General features: G+C 38.1%; 2 protein-coding genes across 3 annotated transcripts in view; one reads left to right on the plus strand and one right to left on the minus strand.

Annotated features, from left to right (window-relative positions):
- The window catches only part of ggps1 (geranylgeranyl diphosphate synthase 1), a 29,041-nt gene extending 27,275 nt beyond the window's left edge, over positions 1–1,766 (minus strand). Inside the window, exon 1 of one of the 2 annotated variants that reach the window (XM_038284148.1) lies at positions 1,353–1,766. The gene's annotated coding sequence lies outside the window, so the exon portion shown is untranslated. Of the gene's footprint in view, positions 1–1,332 lie in introns of both variants that reach the window. The other variant, XM_038284147.1, reaches the window with a different exon arrangement.
- A 246-nt stretch (positions 1,767–2,012) lies between these two features.
- The window catches only part of arid4b (AT-rich interaction domain 4B), an 87,396-nt gene continuing 70,380 nt past the window's right edge, over positions 2,013–19,028 (plus strand). Inside the window, exons 1-2 of the mRNA XM_038284145.1 lie at positions 2,013–2,228; positions 3,790–3,838. Of these exons, the coding sequence (XP_038140073.1) occupies positions 3,833–3,838 (6 nt within the window). The 5' untranslated portion in view covers positions 2,013–2,228; positions 3,790–3,832. The remainder of the gene's footprint in view (positions 2,229–3,789; positions 3,839–19,028) is intronic.

The raw sequence follows: 19,028 nt of genomic DNA on the forward strand, positions 1-19,028 counted from the left end.
TTTAGAATTTCTTTAACTTTTTCCTCTGATTCTACCCAAGATTCACCCGGGGTCTCAGGTATCCCATCAATGACCACATTATTTCTTCTGTATGCTGACGGGTTCAATTTTTACAGTTTAGCCCTTTATAAGGCAAGTTACCATTTTTGATTACTTGCATACCCCTTACAAATGGAGTCCCCTCAGTCACTCAGTGAGGTTTAGAAGCACAAGATGTATATCCAGCCATTCAGCAAAGATACAGCTACATGGCTGTATGTCTTATTTTGGCATTTGACCAATTAGGTGAGCCCTTGAATGATATATTACCTACTGGAAATTAAGTTGAAAAAAAAAAAAAGATCAAGTTCAAGGTTCGGGTTCGATTCCCGGCCTGGGGTCTTTCTGCATGAAATTTGTATGTTCTCCTTGTGCATCAGTGGGTTCTCTCCAGGTACCCCGGCTTCCTCCCACAGTCCAAAAACATGACTGTTAGTTAAATTAAGTTGAAAAATAAGTTATAACGTTGTTAGAAAATGTGAAAAGTCAAAAAGTAAAATAAAAAAAGTTAATAAGCCTAGTTAACAATTATATTTAGATTTATAAACTAAAAAAATGTAAGTGTCAGTATCAGAATTAATGCCTCTTTTACTCTCAGAGTGTTTTTCATTAATTTCTTATAGAAGCACTTGTGTTATTTTTCTTAATATATTCAGGAAGTTGGCATTTCTTGTTATTACAGTGTCATTCATTTTTTGCCATCAAAATATCCATATTTTTTGAATATTACAAAGGTAATAAGGTCTTGTCCTGGATTCCAATAACACTATTGGCTAGAAACATTGATTTTCAAAGTAATTCACTGAGTGCCTATGAAGGGTTAATAGAAAAGGATCACTTTTAGCTTAAACTACACTGCTTCTAAAAATTTTTAAATCATAGAATTTTAAAAAACATTTGCCTATATACGAAATAACTTAATAAAAACCACCATGCCTGAATATACTAGTTTGAAGTGCACATAGCCTAATAAATTTTAATTTCTAACTTGTTCTCCAAGATCTGGGAAGATATTTTGTAATACTTGTACTATGTAGATATGGGTTTTATATATATATATATATATATATATATATATATATATATATATATATATATATATATATATACATACATACACAGACTGTAATATGAGTTTTGTCATAGAAACCACTTTTAAGTATTACATTTTATCTATAGATTTTAGTGATAAAAAATCCCTACCTTTTATTTCTTTCTCCATGTTACAGCTAATCCATGAATAATTTTACCGATTTATATTAAATGCTGTTTTCATTTCCAAACCCCACCCACCTTAGTATCAGTCTGCTCACCAGCCGTCTCTGAATTCCGGTTAGCCTCTCTCCTTATTAGTTAGCGGAAGCGGGCTAACGAAAACGCGTCGATACGACCCCGATTAGCATTACTCTTTTTTCTTTTCCGGAACAAAACTTCACGGTTCCACGCTGGCGCTTTTAGGCAGTACATATAACTTTCACACTGAGACCATTTTAGCTCCAAGTGCCCGTGTCAACTTCGACTCTTGCTATGCTAGGCAGTGCTAGCCGTTCCGAGAACAGTCAAGTCTAGCCAGTTTGATGAGCTCTATATATAACCTTCGGCCACGTTACAGCGCACGCGCAGAACCGACTGGGAAAGAAACGACATCTAATATGTGTTGCTATTATATTTGGGTGTTGCCCAGTGAAAACGCCTTACTATCTAATAAATGGTGCGAAGAACGCATCTGTCACTGCCGGGACATTCTGTTTAATATATCAAGCAAACCTATTACTCGGGCCTGGGAGTTGTAGTTTTTTCCGATTTTTTTTTCCCTGTATTGTGACAATCACCCAGTAGGATTACGTCGAACACTTCACTGTGTTCGTTTTTTTTTGCACATCGACCAATCAAGTTTCACAGAGGCGTGTCCGTTTACAGCTTCAACAAATGAGAAGGCCGTTGTTTGAGAGAAGGCGGGACTATTCTATCCGTCAATCATTCTCGGAAGGCACAGAAAGAGCTAGGTTAGAGCAGCTATTCAACAAGGCAAACAGCAGCTCCGTGCGAAAACCACTTTTACTAGTCCACATCCAACATCCACCGGGACACAACGGAAAATTGTCATTTTATTTTCACATAAATGCCCCTATGGATTACTAATACAGCACCGTCGAAGAGCAGACGTGTTCCTCAGCTTGACAGCAAAGGTAAGTGTTGCTTTTGTTCGCCAAAAGCGGACGTTATTTTGAACCTTTTTTACTAGCATGCCTTCCTAAACCAACCGTGACGGTAGCTAACTTGTTAACTAATGACGTGCTGTGCACTTTACAAGTGGGAGGCGAAATGAATGGAAGAAACTTGATGACAAAAGTTGTGCAGAGAAAGGTTGAGGTTGAATAGTTTCCAGTGTTCCTGGAGCTGGCCAGCCGAAGTGAGCGGAGGAATCATCGGGGAGGCTTCAGGCGAGCAGCGCCTGTCACGTACGTTAGAAAGTGATATTTACTAGAAACAATCATGGAGGTGTTTTTTTTTTTGTTGTTCTTTAATGGCTAAGTCGTAGACAAGTGATCGAACGTTAGGGTTTATCGGGTCAAACTGCGCTATCGCGGGGCTCTTTTGTGCCGTCGGTGCCGTTAGCTTCTCGCGATCGACTTGTCCCGGTGTAGGTTGGAGCAGATGGGCTGGCTGCTCGGATCCGATGCGATCCCGATCCGAAAGGGTGAAGTCCCAGCATTGTGTGCGTGACCAGACAAAGTGGAGAGGGATCGGGGTTTAAACGGTGTGTTTTAGGGGCGGGACGATGTCGGATCGAAGTGCGGGGCTGCCGACCTTGGCTTTTAACAATTAGAAAAAAAATAAACCGTCGGAGGAACCGAGACTGAAGCGAGTTGTTTTCTTCCTGGGGATTGACCTTGCTGCAAACCCCTCTCCGTCGAGTTGTTTCTTTGTCAGAAGAAGCCAGCTCAATCACAAACAGTCAGCAAAAAAATGTCGCTGCTGTCGATAAAGGGGACATTTTCACAGCAGGTAAAGTGAGTTTTTTATCCGCCTCTTACTTAGTTTAACTCGGTTAAACGACGTGACACGTTTCTATAGAGGTTTTGTTGCTGTTTTAATTGAGTTATTGTCGCTTAATGGTGTTGCTGTGCGCACTATGTAGGGAACAGCACCACGGAGACAAGAGGAGCGAAACGAGCAGTGTTTTTAGGGAGAAAAATGATCTGTAGTGTTCAGCGCCTCTGGTCTCCTCTTCTGTCCGGCTGTCAGCTACAGAAATGGCGTCATCCTCTCTGCTGAGCTGCTGCTAGACTCGGTGCGGTGCAGACGGTGGAGGCAGAGCACCGGGAGGCTCTCAGCGAGCATTAAACGGCCACATTATCCGTGTTATCTGTGCAGGGAGGAGGGGAGGAAGTCACCCGCTTCCATGTTACACATCGAGTAGTTACTTTGTGCTCCTCGGAGCTGGAGAGCCGAGTCTGACTGACTGGCAGCAGTGGAGCAGGCATTACATAAAGGAGTTTCAGCAGTGATCAGCCAGCTCACTAATGTTAAACACACCCAGCTCTCATTCTCCAGCAACAGATCTGTTAAAACACAGCAACAAGAGGTGTTTTTGCACCCAGGCTTTTATTTATTTCTTTATTTTTACCATCCACCAGTGTAGCAATGGAAGTGATGTCATCATAAGATGATCTTGTTGTGTTAGACTGAAGTTGGCCAGCTTCTGTTATGCATAACAGCTTCTCCATCCTCCCCCTTTTTTTGCAGCCTTGGATTCTTTACACTGGTCACCTAGAGGAGTCATAGAGAGATGAAGGTATGTTCATTCATTTTTCATGTATTCTGGCTATTAGAATAGCAAAGTCTGCAGCACTATGGTTCTGTTTTTCTTTGATATCTAAGCTCAGGTTTAGATTCCTGCTTTTTTTTTTTTTTCAGACATACTTGTTTTTAAGTTTTGCTTTCTTTTCTGAGTCAATGAAAGATATGCTAGAAACAGGGTTTGGATGTAATGTGCAGAGTGAATGAGCTGAAATGAAGTCCTGGCAGGCGTTTGTTTCTTGCTCTTTAAGTGTTGCCATATGTTTAGATTTTTGCACATTTGTCATCAGGTACCTATGTAATTATTTGCAACTTGTAGCTGCAAGGATAGAAATTAAACATTGAGTGTAAGCTTGCTGATGGATAGTTAGGATTGAGGTGATGGCTTATTGTGATGATATATCTGCTAATTATAATTTTTCTGCAGTGGGACTCAAGTGCTTTGATAATAATAATTTAAAAGAAAATGAAGGAGTTGCTTGATTGTTCCCATGTATTAGAGCAGGTGTCTTCAATGTTTTCCTAAGCACCCCCAAACTGATGGCGAGATGGAGCAAGGACCCCCTAATTATATATATTGTATTAAATTGTGTTCTATCAAACTGGTCCTATAGTTGCTCTGTTACAGATGAAGTCATGTAAGGAAAGTCATTTCGCCCTGGGATTATTAAAGTATTCCTGATTCCTGGTTGATGGGACAGGTGTTGTGAATGAAATGGTGCCCAGCTTGAAAGAGCTCCTGTGTGTTGCTGAATGTTTGCCTCCATTTATCTGTTTACTACAGTGTTTTGAATTCATGTGTATTTAAAGACATTTCAATTACTGGAAGGAATTTCCGTGGGAGGAGGGGAATATATATATAAAAAAAAGGCTAATCAACCAAAACTTTCGCGACTCCCATGCAATACCTCTGTGGACCCCCTAGGGGTTGCGGACCCCCTGTTGAAGACCTCCATATTAGAGCATATTTCTCTGACTCTTATTCGGGTCTTACTAAACTTCTGAATGCAGCACACCAGAGGGCTGCTTTTAATGCAGTTAAATAATTGAACCAGATATTTATGCATTGCATTTTTACATCTTGATTTTCTGATGGACTGGTGAATCTCCAAGTGAAGTAGTTGTGATTAAAAACACCAAGGAACATTGACTTTATAAAATGCAGCCAAAGGTGTTCTGAAGCAGACGACTCTCCCTCTACCTTCCATATGAAATACAAAACTCAATCTGATCTTTAACTGTCTGTTTTCTCAAACCTGTCAGGTTGACCTGCATTAAGACCAGCTCTACTAGAACCACTGACTTTAGCTGCAGAAAATATGATGGATGTGTGAGATGCTTTGTGTCGGAGGAATGTTGCAGAACACTTTAGGAGGCTTGATTATTCTACCCAGTTATTTTAAGATAGGTGGAATCATTGTTTTTTTATATTTCATTATTCTAGTTTTTCTTGAGGCTGCATGTAGCGTTGCTCCCACTTTGACCTTTAGCTTTGGTGTGGTCAAATGTTTTGTTACAATTGTGCTCAGTTTTCTGGCTATACTTATGTTTCTATATTGTTTGTTAATTTTTCTAATATGGATTAAGTTTTACCATGTTTATTTAGAGCTTGTCGTCACTTTTTCTTATTATTCAAAGCTTTTTAAAACAGTTGTTTATTCTTATGTAACTCATCGGACCATAGAACCAGCTTTAATATTTAAATCAAAAATAAATTGTCTTCAGTCAGGATCCGCTGCAGAGCAGACCACTACAGAAGATCCTTCCTGCGTACAGCTTTTAGCTTCTACAAGAACTTGTTGAAGATTTACAACAACAGTTTATTTCTATTTGGGATCAATAAATTATTTCTTAATTGAATCTGTCTCAAATGGATTGGATGCTTCTTTGGATTTTAATGCCATTTTTTTCTTTACTTCTCAAAACCTGTTTGCGATATAATCCGATATAAGCAGACTTGTTAGTTATATACCTCTTGGACAAGTTGGACACAATGACTGTGTGCAGGTGGTTCGTGTCCTGATAAGTCTGAGTAGATGGTTGCTTTTGCTTTTTTTATTATGATAAATCACTAGATTCACAGAATTATTCAGTTTGGTAAGGTCTCTAGGTAAGAGTTCTGACAACTAAATTTATGACCCTGGGCAACATATCAAAAAGAAATGAGGATGAATGAAGCTTAAATAGTTTTAGGGGAATAGCTGCTTACGCTAGCATTGCCATAGACGTTAGTTAATCATGTTAATCTACAGGGAAATAGAAAACAAATCTTACATATCACATCATGCTCTCTGCAACTACATAGCTTTAAACAATGATTCAGAATATGTTGGAAATAGATCACTTTCTTACGTGCTCAGTTATGTGTAGTATAATGCATACAATAAATACGAGTGTAAAGGGGAAAATATTTTATAATACTACCTCCCCTTAATCTTAACAACCATTATGTTAGTAGAAATTTTTATCTATGTTTCTCTACCTGTTGTTGATTGTGTAAACAAAAAAACATTAACATCTATAAGGGTTACCTATGAGTCAGCTGACATGCCTGACAACAGGACTATAATATGGAGTATAACCTCTAAATAACTAAACTTTCTGTCAGTTTTTTTCCAAGTCACAGGTCTGTCTGTAATTTAAAAACGCTTAAAAATTTGACCCTACCAACCTAACTTTCTTGGCAAAACTTTCCTAAGTCAATGGCTCTGCTCAGGAATATTCATGGTTATATCACAGTTACAGACTTGAATTTATTTTATTAGTATTGTATTTGAAAGAACAATGCAAGTTTCTGGGGGTTGAAGTTAAATAGAACTAAATCCATTGCAACCCTGGAAAGAAAGAACACCCTTTCATCCAGATTCATGTGTTATGGCGACCCAGTTAAAGTCCAGAACAAAATACAAGACAAATCTGTGACAAACGTTGAAAATTGACGTCCACACATGCTCTCTATCCAAACTGACTGGGCTTAAGCTACTTTGCAAAGAGGTATGGGCATCAACAAAGCTGACTTTCAGCTGAAGTTTAATTAAAATATAGTTGTACAGGTCTGTATCGTTCACCTTGGCTGCCAGATTAATTCTGAAAGTATTTATAAGTTCTCAAAGACACAATAATGCCTCTTGTAACGTTCCAGCTGAAATCATTTTAGCTTGACCCGAAAGTGGTCTGCGAATCATGTTGCAGTGTTTTGGTGGGGGGACATACAGCTGTGACAAAGGTGCCGAGCCAAAATTAACACGGCAGCACAAAGTTACATACGGGAGAAGCCAATTAAAATTTCCCCACATTCCTTGATTAGGCCCTTGTTTGGTCCCCTACAATTCCTTTTTAAACATCAATCTTTGTACTAATGTATTCTTTCTGTCATGATATGTGGACATTAAGATGTAAAGAGAAGCATTATCTCCTGATTAGACCCTGTAATTCAGCGAAAGGGTGGAGTCAGATGAAAAAAAAAAATGCACGCCCAGGAGAATGAGGGGGTCACTCCGTTGGCTGGAAGTTGGAGAGGATTCGGAGTTGCAGGGAAATGGATTGCCTTTCCGCTGGCGTTTGACTTGGAAGTTTGAATGGCTCCTATTTTACAAATAACTGCTGCTATCTTTATCGTTTTTTCAGAATCCAAAATTTTATATGTAAAAGAAGAACAGCAGGAGCGTAAAAGCCAAATTGGTGTTAGTTTCTCATGATGTCTGCTGCTGTTTCATTTGTTACTGTGATTGGATAAAAGCAACCTTTGTTAGGCATCCAATCAGCACAAACGATTCTGCTTAATGTCCTTCCTCTCAAGCAGACTCTGTCACGACAGAGAATGTGTAGAAATAAGCCTGAGTGCTACACATGATCCATTATGACTAATAGAGCTAAATAAAAAAAACCTTTTTTAAATGTATATTTATGAAGTAAAAAAAGAAAAACACATTTCCTTCTCATGGACACACAGTTGCAATAAAATACATTCAGGTTTTCAGTTCTAAATGGACAAATCATAGAAGGGGAAAAAAACTCCAAGCGTTAGAAATAATTTTAAACTACAAGGTCCTGTAGTAGCATTTCTTTATGATGTGAGTGAGCCATTTTTAGTGGAGTTACTCATGCTTTAGGTGCTATAGTGATAGTTAACAGCATGCGGTGCTCTGGTGATACGCTACATAATCATACAGCCGAAGAGAGCCTCAGTGGGTCAGATGCATTAGTCTCCTTTACAGCCTCAGCTGCTCAGAGATTTTTGTGTGAAATCTAAATAAAAGGCAGCTTTTAAGAGTTTAAAACATACAGTTGGATCCACACAGTAACATGTAGACTTTTAAACCCATACCTTAGGGTCTGCAGCACAAATGTAGCCAGGCGATATGTTTTTTTATGAAGTTGGTGCAAAGTTAAAGAAATCTGATTCAGTTTGATAATCACACATCTTTAAGAAGTCGATTCAGGCCTAGGATGTTCTCTATATATATTATTTTTAGCATATGATTATTTGGTTGTGTAGAAACAAGCTGACAAACAAGTGATAATATTAAAAAAGTGAAATATGCATGGCTGTTTTTTCTTCAACCCAAATGTTAACAAGTGCCAAACTAAAAGCTCTTCAAGTTGTTATTATTTTTTTTCTCCCTCCCAAGTTTGGAGCTGCCATGGCATTGCCAAGGTAACTCCCGCTGAAGCACCAGCCGCTGAGGCTGTGGTCATTCTGGTTCGCACAAAGACGTGATTCACAGCAGGATTATTGTATGTGTGAGCCCGGCTGGTGAGGAAGCTTAATTCTTTCCTGCCTGCCCCTTACATGTTCCTTTGTTCCAGCTACAAGGCTGTTTGCTGGGGAACAATATAATGGATTAAACACTATTGCTTAGTGTTTTAGTTACGCACAGCTCCTATAATGTTGTGTTTTACAACATGCAAATTTTATATATCTATTATGTAGCGGACTTTATCAGACTGCTACACTGGAGATTAATGTGCTCTGTTTCCATCACTTTAAACCGAGGCCTGGACTATAAAGCAGGATTACATGCTTGTTAAAGTAACTTTCAAACCGAACCTTAGGTTTACACTTTCATAAAGCTGAGAGCTGTACCTTCTCTGGAGCGCATTAAGTTTCAGCATGTTAGATAACGCATATAAAAGACTAAAGTATTTGAAGAGGCATTCTGCTCTCACTTCTTTCTCTCAGAGTTTATTTGTTGATTTATTTATTTTGAGAAGCCTAAACCTCAGTGGTGTGTGATCCAGACGGAAGCGTCCCTGATCTAAAAAAGATACCAGCTGCTCTTAAATCCTAGACAGTGACTTTTGACTTCCTCTTAACAACTGATTAGTTTTCATTATTAGAATGTTGAAACACACAGAACTGGCTCCAAATGGTTAAAGGAATAGTACACCCAAAACATGATTAGCCTTCATTTTCTACTCACCCCCATGCTGAACAACACTCTGGAGTACTTTTTTGATATCTAAAATGCATCTGGAGATCTGGGAGGCTTCTTGCTGTCTGCTGACATTCAAATAATGGAGGTCTATGGTGCCTGAGGCAGAAAGGTCCATAAAAGTCCACAAAAAACGTGTCAATATTCCTCCATACTGCTCGTCCAATGTATTCCAAGTGTCCTGAGTGGGTAGCGTCCATAATTTACTCGAAACGAAGTCATTTAGAAGGTTTTTAGAGCATAAACAGTAGTGTATAGGATTTCCTGAAAGCGCGTTCACGAGCCTACGGAAACCGCGGTAGACCAAAACAGACGAAAGTGCGCATTCAGCTCGGCAAAGAACTCATGCTCTTCCTCAACACTGAAGTCCTCAGACATTTTTCTTTCGTTGTTTCTTTCTTTGCACAGGTAAACAGCACATTTCTTCTTCTACGCTTGCATTATCGGCAGAGCAGACGCTGAATGCGCACTTTCGTCTGGTTTGGTCTGCCGCGGTTTCCGTAGACTCGTGAACGCGCTTTTAGGAAATCCTATACACTACTGTTTATGCTCTAAAAACATTCTAAATGACTTAGTTTCGAGTAAATTATGGACACTTGGAATACATTGGACGAGCAGTATGGAGGAATATTGACACGTTTTTTGTGGACTTTTATGGACCTTTCTGTCTCGGTCACCGTAGACCTCCATTATTTGAATGTCAGCAGACAGCAAGAAGCCTCCCAGATCTCCAGATGCATTTGAGATATCAAAAAAGTACTCCAGAGTGTTGTTCAGCATGGGGGTGAGTAGAAAATGAAGGCTAATCATGTTTTGGGTTTACTATTCCTTTAATGCTTCTGAGGACTATGACAACATTAAACTCTTTGGTGTAAATTTTTATCTGCTTCATCAAATTAACAGTAGCAAACCTGAAGGAATGGCCGTAGGGTTTTATTTTTTAACAGAAAGTAAAGGAATTGTAAAGCAGCATCCAAACATATTTCTTTAGGCTTTGAAATATGTATTTTTACTAAACTCAAAAGAAAATATAACCAAGTATGTTCATGATCGGAGGTGCGCTCACGGTGTGAAATAAAATGCACATTTTCAGTTCTGAAGCGTTTAAAGAACGGGAAAAAAAACTTCTGAATATAACCTAATGTTTCTAATGTATGTTTTTAAAAATGATTAAAACCATAACAGGGTTTCTGCGGGTCATTAAAAATCGTGTAATTAAATTGTAGTTATTTAAATTAAGGCCTTCATTGGCATTAAAATTTATTAAATGTGATTATTGTGGCATTTAAAATGCTTTATTTAAAAAAAAACGATATATATTTATAAAAACAAATTTAAGACATAGAAAAAGCTAGAGAATGGGGAAAATGCTCTCTTTTAAGAGCATTAAAAGAACATTAAAAAGCATTACATTAGAGTTACTCATTCCTGTATAAACCCTGCATAAACTAAACAAATGCTTTGCAGAGACGTTATTTACGTTTTTAATGAAAAATATTTAAAACAAGACTTTTTCTTTTACCCTTTATAACTAAAGCGTTATTTGATGAGCAGACCGACCCTTCAGTTGTTTAGCGCTGATGCATCTATAAGCCTGTGGCCTATTTTCCTGAATTTGCTGTCGGAAGTTCCTGCCCTGTTCTGTGGATGTGACGTCAATCACGTCCATAAATGGCAGCATCATTAGAAAACTTTTCTATGCCTCTTTAATCCACAATGTTCTTTCCATTTTCAGATTATGGCTACAGAAATGTCGGCAGGAGCAAGAATTTTTTCCAATTAGTGACACACATATTTTTTTATTGATGTTTTGAACATTTCATGTAATCAGTGACTAATATATTCAGTAAATTCCCTACACTTATTTTAATGTTTTGTTTGTGTATTGGGTTGTTAGAAATGTATTTACAGAGATGTAAAGGTTTGATGTCTCAAAGGCTTGTTCATACACCATACACCAGGTTTTGGGTTTTCAATAAAATTGTTGATCCTGATTGAAACGGGCGAAGATGCTTTAGACGAGGATTCCAGCTTCAGCCTTTTATTAATGGCCATGAAGCATCGTTTTTGGTAACTTTTGCAGTAAAGTTTAGTTTCCACCAACATTGTATTATGCTTCTGCAACCACACACATCAAATGTCGCTTGGGTCTGGTAGCGAACCAGTTTTGCTGGTATGCTTCTGCACCGTCGGTCTGGAATTTCTAGGGACGCACAGCAGTTTCCTGCCAAAGCGAAAGGGGGAGCCTATTCGAGAACTTCGGCGGATGGTCACGAGAACTTCGCCGGCAAGCAGTGTTTATTTTCCAAAACAACAATGGGGCGTCTGCAAGATATTGCTGTCACAGAGATGGATCTAGAGTTGCTGGATATCAAAGAGGAACAGGTTCTGTTAATGGAGCAAACCTCCTTGATTAACTTTTCGTCATAGTTGTCCATTCTAGTTGTTCCTCGGTTTTTAAAAATGGCGCTCCCCGGCACCGAATCGAGAAGGACGACCACACAGACAGCTGGAAAGGCATACCAAGGACCAATCACAGCTGCTTTTTGTCTGCGCACTTCCGCTTGAGGTCTGCGCGGGTTTGCGACCGTCCGACGCGTAGTCAGGATTTTTTTTTAGGTGGGGGGGTTGCTCGTGCACAGAGACAGATTTGACGGTTGCAGAGGCTTTGCGTCAGAAGCATAAATTGGCCTTCAGGCACCAGCTAATGTTCAGCCGTGAAGATTGTTTTTACATTTTTCATGACTTTATTGTTTTTATTGAGCAGAAACTGATCTCATTGTGTCACCTTGACATGCTTTGTCTTCAGTAAGCAACATTTTCTCCTTTAAACATACTGTTAAGGAATATGGTTACTTGTAATCAACTTTTTGTTTTGTTTTTTTGTTCATATTTAAGTCTTTTTAGCCAGTTTTTAAGTTCTGCTGTTTTCATAATGTTCCAAGCAGTGGAGATTGGTTTCTTTCATTCCAGCCCACCGGTGTGTTTTGTCACTGGATGCCAAATCCCTTTTAATCAAGCACATGTGCCTGGAGTACCTTCCACATCAGTAGCATTACATGAACTTCTCGATGGCTCCTCATTGACTCCTTACGCAGCAGCTGAGGCGGTACTTATTGCTTATAAAAGACGGAGCTGTTAATCATTCTGAAAAACATCATAAAAAACAACAGGGGGATATTTTTTATACTTCTCATAGATGGAGGAGTTTCCCTCCCTTGAGCTATCCTGAGTTGCTGTTTTTCTCTGTCTTTGAGGAGGATTCATTGTCAATTAGCCCTAGTAGATGCAATGAAACTAAAAATGTTTTTATCTGCAGACAGCTGGAGGCTGAAAGAAGTTTTGGAAATCTGTGCAATGGATGGAATTTTCTATCATAGTTTTACTGAAGGCAGGGTGTTGGGGCGTCAGGACCAGAAACAAACCATCCTCTGTTATTGTTGGCATACAGGAGCATGACAAATGTAACTCTGGGCTCAGAAGACAGGCTGTTGTTACTCTTCTTTGTTTAGGCGTGAAGGTTCTGCTTCTGTCAGGATAACCCAAGCTGCCCTCAATCGCTGTGTTTACACGCTGGAGAGTTTTTTGATAAGATTTAAATAAATACATCCAAATGTGCTGTTTATACAGGCATAAATTCACCCAATCTGGCCATGCAGTGTGTTTACTCACCCCGCTCTTTATTCGTTTTGGAAGCGCGGAGTTGAGAGTAGCTACCTGTATTTAAAGGGCTGCAACATCTTTCTAAACAAGCCTTAAGTTAGATAAACGGTCAAAAATCTCAACTAGAATTTAGTGAAATTAGTTTACTTTTTATTTGATGCTCTTGTTTGAAGATATGCTCTGTATAATATTTATTTTAATAAAGTAAAGAGATGTTATTGATGAAGATTTAACCTGTATAGCTGAGAGGGATTTAAAAGAGATTTTCACTTGGAAAGGTTAAACAAATTAGTCAATGAATAATTTAGCAATTCTTGATGCTAACCTCTGGTACCGATTTAAATTAAACACACACGTTTTTTTTTTTTTTTTAGTTTAGGTCGAGCAGTATTGCAGATGTAAATAGGTTTGATTTATTTGTAATAAAACAAGCTGAAGCTTAAATTCCTGACCACCCTGGGACCTTGTAGGCATGCCACCCATCTTGCGCACAGGTCAGCATTATGTGGAAGCTCGGATTCCTATGATCATCAACTGGATCTGATTAAATTGAATATTGCCTGGTTCTAACCATAAGATTTCTCTCTGCATCTCTGTTTTTTAACTATAAAAATGTTTCCATAAAAATATGCACCATAAAGCTTGAGCTGTCAGAATACTTGAATTATTTAAATTTGTCTCTGGAAATGATGAAAACAACATTGCATCTAAATGCATTGTGTGTGGGTGATAATAAAGCTCCCTCTCTCTGATACGAGACATTCTCTACATTTAATAGATTGATGAAGTCCCTGATATTACAATTATTTCATGTCAGAAGGACTTATGTGTGCAGAATTGTTTTTCTTTTTTGTTTCTACAACATAAAATATGTAACATTCTCTTTTTTTGAGTTGACTAAACATCCTTGAAATTGTTTTTTATATGACGATAGATTACAGTAGACAGCCAAACACTCCTCTGTTTTGTGTTTGCTTGGATATAAAACATGACATCTGTTTTTAGGAACCATGCAATTCTAGTTCACGGGCGGCTAACGGCTGCAACCGTTTGATATATAGAACCTGTTAGGAAACAGGAGGTGACTTACCTGGGAAAAAAAATATCTTACATATAATATTTAGTGACAATATAGATGTAAACAAATGTAATTTTTACATTTTTCTGAAGCAGTTTCTAAGACCATATCTTAATCTAGTGGATGGTTTATTACTTTATCAGTATGCAGTCATTGATTAATTCATACTACATGTGATTACGTAATTAAGTTCTTCAGTTTTAACTGTAAAAAGTGGGAGCAGGTATAATAGGTCAGAACCAAGATTTAACAACTCTGGACTTAATGGCTTTTTAATACGATTTTGGTGTTAAATTGACATATTTTCACTTGTAAATGAGCACAGTAAAAGCACAAAGGTGTTTTTTTTCTTTATTAATTTCAATAACAAGAGATCAAAATGATTGCCTTAAAACTGACTTTGGTAACTAATACAGGTGGAAAGATCAGAAAAAGGCTTTTTTAAGGTATTCCTAAAGAAAACACGATGATTAAATATCATTTAAAGATGCAAAATGGTTAGAAAAGTTAACTTCTATATGATCCATGTGGTGATTTCAGTCAGATAAATGATTAGACTAGTTTAGTAATTTAGACTAGCTTATTCTCTATGGCATCTTGTCCTCAATTGTTACCTTTAATGTTTTTTGAAAGTGCAGAATAAGGACAAAACGATTTGGCAGAATCTTAAAAAAACCAAACCAAAACAACAGTAGCTCAAAGTTCAATCAGTGTGTATACAGGCCAGCATGAAGCTGCTGTTTTTCCTGTTTGACTCCTTTGTGACCGAGTTTGCTCTCATGCTGTGTAATTTCAGTTGCAGTTTCAAGTGTTAACAAATAAAAAGAATTTGTAAACTTCTCTGTGGCCTAGAGGTTAAAAAAACAACTAGTTTAAATGATTTGAATTTGGGAATTCAGACTCAGAAATGTGAAACAGAAAAACCCTTCTAGTTGTCTAATTAATAAAAAGAATAAATTTAGCTACATATACAAGTAAAAGCAAGGAAACAAATCCCTTTCTAACTTAAAAGATTATATCTGCTTGTGTTTTTTTTACCATTTAGGGCTGAAACAAGTAATCTGATTAATCGATTATTAAAATAATTATCTACTTATCGCTTAATCTGTAAGTAGTGCATAAATAATCTAAAACATGCCTTTAGCTAAAACAGCAACCTACTCAGACCAGTAATTTTACCAAACTTGTATAATATATATATATATATATATATATATATATATATATATAAACACTGGCATTTGAGATAAAAAAAAACTAAACTTTTGTTCATCAATATGCTCTATCCAGAACTCCTCAGCTGGCTTACATTTTAGCTTCACCTGCTTTAAATTGTGTATTAATCTGTCTACAGAATATCATTGAGTAAAATAATCATTAGTTGCAGCCCTATTATCATTAATGAGGTTTTTTTTTTTTTAGAACTGTTTTGTCCTCTTCCCTCATGTTTTGGGTTTTATCTTTCATTAAATCAAAGTATGCTTTTGTTTTACATTCCTGGGGCAACCAGGGGATTTTTTTATTTTATTTTCAGAAAACAGTCTTTGTAAAATATTGGCTCATCAGACAATTTAAATCCAGATGACTTCATCATTGCACACGTGGTAAAAAAAAAGTCCAGTTGAGATTACTTAATCTTTTAACTGAAAAAAACCCCAAAATGCTTCATAAGTGTATGTCCTTTACCATACTGTTTTATATTCTTTGAAAAACTATAGATTTGGGTACGTTCCATGCTTTTTCACATGCTTTATGGCTGAGTGACTTGATGTTAGGAACCAACAAGGTCCATCTGCCAAGACAAGGTCAGATACTCTGCAGAAACTTGCAGATGCAAATAGCACTTTTATCGCCCAATAAGTGGGATAACCCAAACAAGGTGTTGTGGTTTTAGTCTTTAAACCATCCATGACTAACAGCTCTGTTACCCAACCTCAAAGCACAGTCATCCTGCAGCTCCTTCTTGACACCAAGAGCCCTTGCCCTACCTCTTCTCAAATTGACCGACCTTCCTAAAATCCATGATATCTTCTCTATAATCCCCTGTTAAAGATCCAAGACTATTCAACAGTTTAGATTTCAGATTATTTGATAGAACCATGGGTAAGGTTCAAACCTTTACAAAAGGCCAAAAGTTAGAGTAATATATAACTTTGATTTGGAAAGAAATTCATCAGAGAGTTTATAGATTGAAACTGAGCAATTCCTGTAACTGTATTATAGATATTCTAGTTACCAGCTTTGATTAAGCAGCAAAGCTATTTTAGAGTGATTATTGTCGGTACATCTTTTACAGCTGGGGTGCTCAAGTCCAGTCCTCAACCTACCATCCTGTAACTTTTAGGCTACAATCACACTGAAGTCGCCCAAATCAGATTTTTTTTTTTTTTTTGCCCATATGCGACCTGTAACTAATCTTTTCATGGCAGTCTGAACAACACAGATCCGATTTTTTTTCCAATGCGACCCAGGCCACTTGGCTACGTGGTCCTTAATCCGATACGAATCTGATCTTTTCAAATGCGACCTGTGTCTGAACGGCCAGGTCGCATTCATCCGACCTGAACGCCATTAGTGACTGACATAGGTCACTATTTTGCACCTTGCTACACAGAAACGGCAAGAAAAACAAACGCCAATGGTGGACGATAATGCGGAGAGCAGTATTTTTTTTACCATCTTGAAAAGATTGATATTTTAAGGTTTGTAAAGATCGCTAGATGCGCTCCAGCACTACATCCATGTTTACTTCCGTAAACACGAAGCACGCTGGCTTGTGACGTCATTGCGTCCTCTACTGAGCATGCAAGACACTTAAGCTGTATGAATGCAGTTCACACAGGAGGTCACATACAAGTCGCATATATTTGGAAATGTGAACGGCAACACACACACAAAAAAAAAAACAGATTTCACAAAAAATTTGGAATTAAGCATCAAGGCCTGTAGTGTGAACGTAGCCTTAGATGCATTTCCTCTCCAACACACCTTAATCGAAAGGCTCAATCCCCTCATTTAGCCCAGCAGAGGCAAGATAACAAGCCACTCATTTGATTCAGGTGTGTTAAAAATGGGGGCATCAAAAAGTTGCAGGATAGAAGCTCTTGAGGGCTTGACTTTAGCGCCCCTGTTTAACAGCTTGGTTGGAATTTCTTAAAATGAATCGGTCTTTACGTCTCCCGTTCAGATGAAAACCTGTTTGAGGTAACCTAACATAAATCTTTTAGGGAATAAATGTTGGAGTACATATTTAATGGAAACTATTTTATACCTTTTTAAAGATTTAAAGAAATAATATGGGATTGCTCTAAAAAAGTTTTTTTTTTTATTTCCAACTAAAATCTATTAACCATTTGAAGATACCACTTCTTCTAGTGACTGCTGGCTTCCCTAAACCTTAACCACCAAAGTTACTCTACAAAACTTTCAGTAGTAAATTTAACAATCTCACTTCCTTTCAGTAAAAGGGTTACTAAATTCTGCACTAACACTGTCTGTGTTGACTGAAGTTATGTGATCCACAGAGCTCGAGTACACGGTCCTAATATGTCCTTCCTTTTGCCTCCTTGATGACATCACAACAGTGAATTTGGAAACAACTTGATGCAATGCCTTTATTGCACTTCTTAGCATCTTAAAAAACAATATTTAATGACTGCAAGGATAAATGGGTAAAATCTAACTTATTTAAAAATATATTTTAAAAAATTCCCACAGGGAAATTAAATCTGGTAAGTTTTTGCTTTTTTCAAGGAGTTGTGCTGTAGGCAGGCAGGATCTTCTGTAGCGACCTGAATTGAATTGGTTTGGTATCCAACAATTACACATCATGGTGTAATGGGTGTGGGCATTGCTGCCTCTGCTTCATTGGTGGGTTTGTGTGCTTCAGCCAAGGCAGTCCTTGGGCGACTGACACTGGAATGCCTCCCTTGGGTAGTGACTGCTCTGGCATAGACATAGTGGATCTGTGCCTTCTGTTACAGCCTGGTTGGTATGGGGAGGCCTGGACTCCAGGCAGCTGAGGGGCCTTGGTCATCTAGGATCCTGTCCTAGATGAGTTTCATGACAGTAAAGTAGACTGGCATTTGTTGGCAATCAGCTGCTGAATACACTACGCAAAGAAACTTCTCCTTACTGTTTTGGCTTTAATAGGCAATTGGGAAATTATTTCCCTCTTGGCCTGTGTCCCCAACGGCACATGAGCCACTAGATGGTAAGCTTATTTAAAGGAATAGTACACCCAAAACATGATTAGCCTTCATTTTCTACTCACCCCCATGCTGAACAACACTCTGGAGTACTTTTTTGATATCTCAAATGCATCTGGAGATCTGGGAGGCTTCTTGCGCACTTTCATCTGGTTTGGTCTGCCGGCTTCCGTAGTGTCGTGAATGCGCAGGCGCGCGCTTTCAGGAAATCCTATACACTACTGTTTATGCTCTAAAAACATTCTAAATGACTTCGTTTCGAGTAAATTGTGGATGCTACCCACTCAGGACACTTGGAATACATTGGACGAGCAGTATGGAGGAATATTGACACGTTTTTTGTGGACTTTTATGGACCTTTCTGCCTCGGGCGCCATAGACCTCCATTATTTGAATGTCAGCAGACAGCAAGAAGCCTCCCAGATCTCCAGATGCATTTGAGATATCAAAAAAGTACTCCAGAGTGTTGTTCAGCATGGGGGTGAGTAGAAAATGAAGGCTAATCATGTTTTGGGTGTACTATTCCTTTAACCAGAGGATTAGGACAGATGGATGCCTTCCCACAGGTCAGCTTTATTATTCTTAAAAAAAGTGGAAATGTAGCAGACTTGTAATATTATGGCCTACCAAATAATTTATCCAAGCAGTTGTTTATATTGCAATATTGCACACGCTCATTAGGCTTCTGCATATTGTGAAAAAACTGCCCATTATCTTAGTTGGTGGCTAAAAACATTGCATGACTCTCGTTTGTTGTGACGGATACCCTTTCATAGCAAAAACATCCTGACTAGCAAGCAG

Source organism: Cyprinodon tularosa, unplaced genomic scaffold, assembly GCF_016077235.1.
Source record: "Cyprinodon tularosa strain WSP-4 unplaced genomic scaffold, ASM1607723v1 ctg199, whole genome shotgun sequence".
NCBI classification, from domain to species: Eukaryota; Metazoa; Chordata; class Actinopteri; order Cyprinodontiformes; family Cyprinodontidae; genus Cyprinodon; species Cyprinodon tularosa.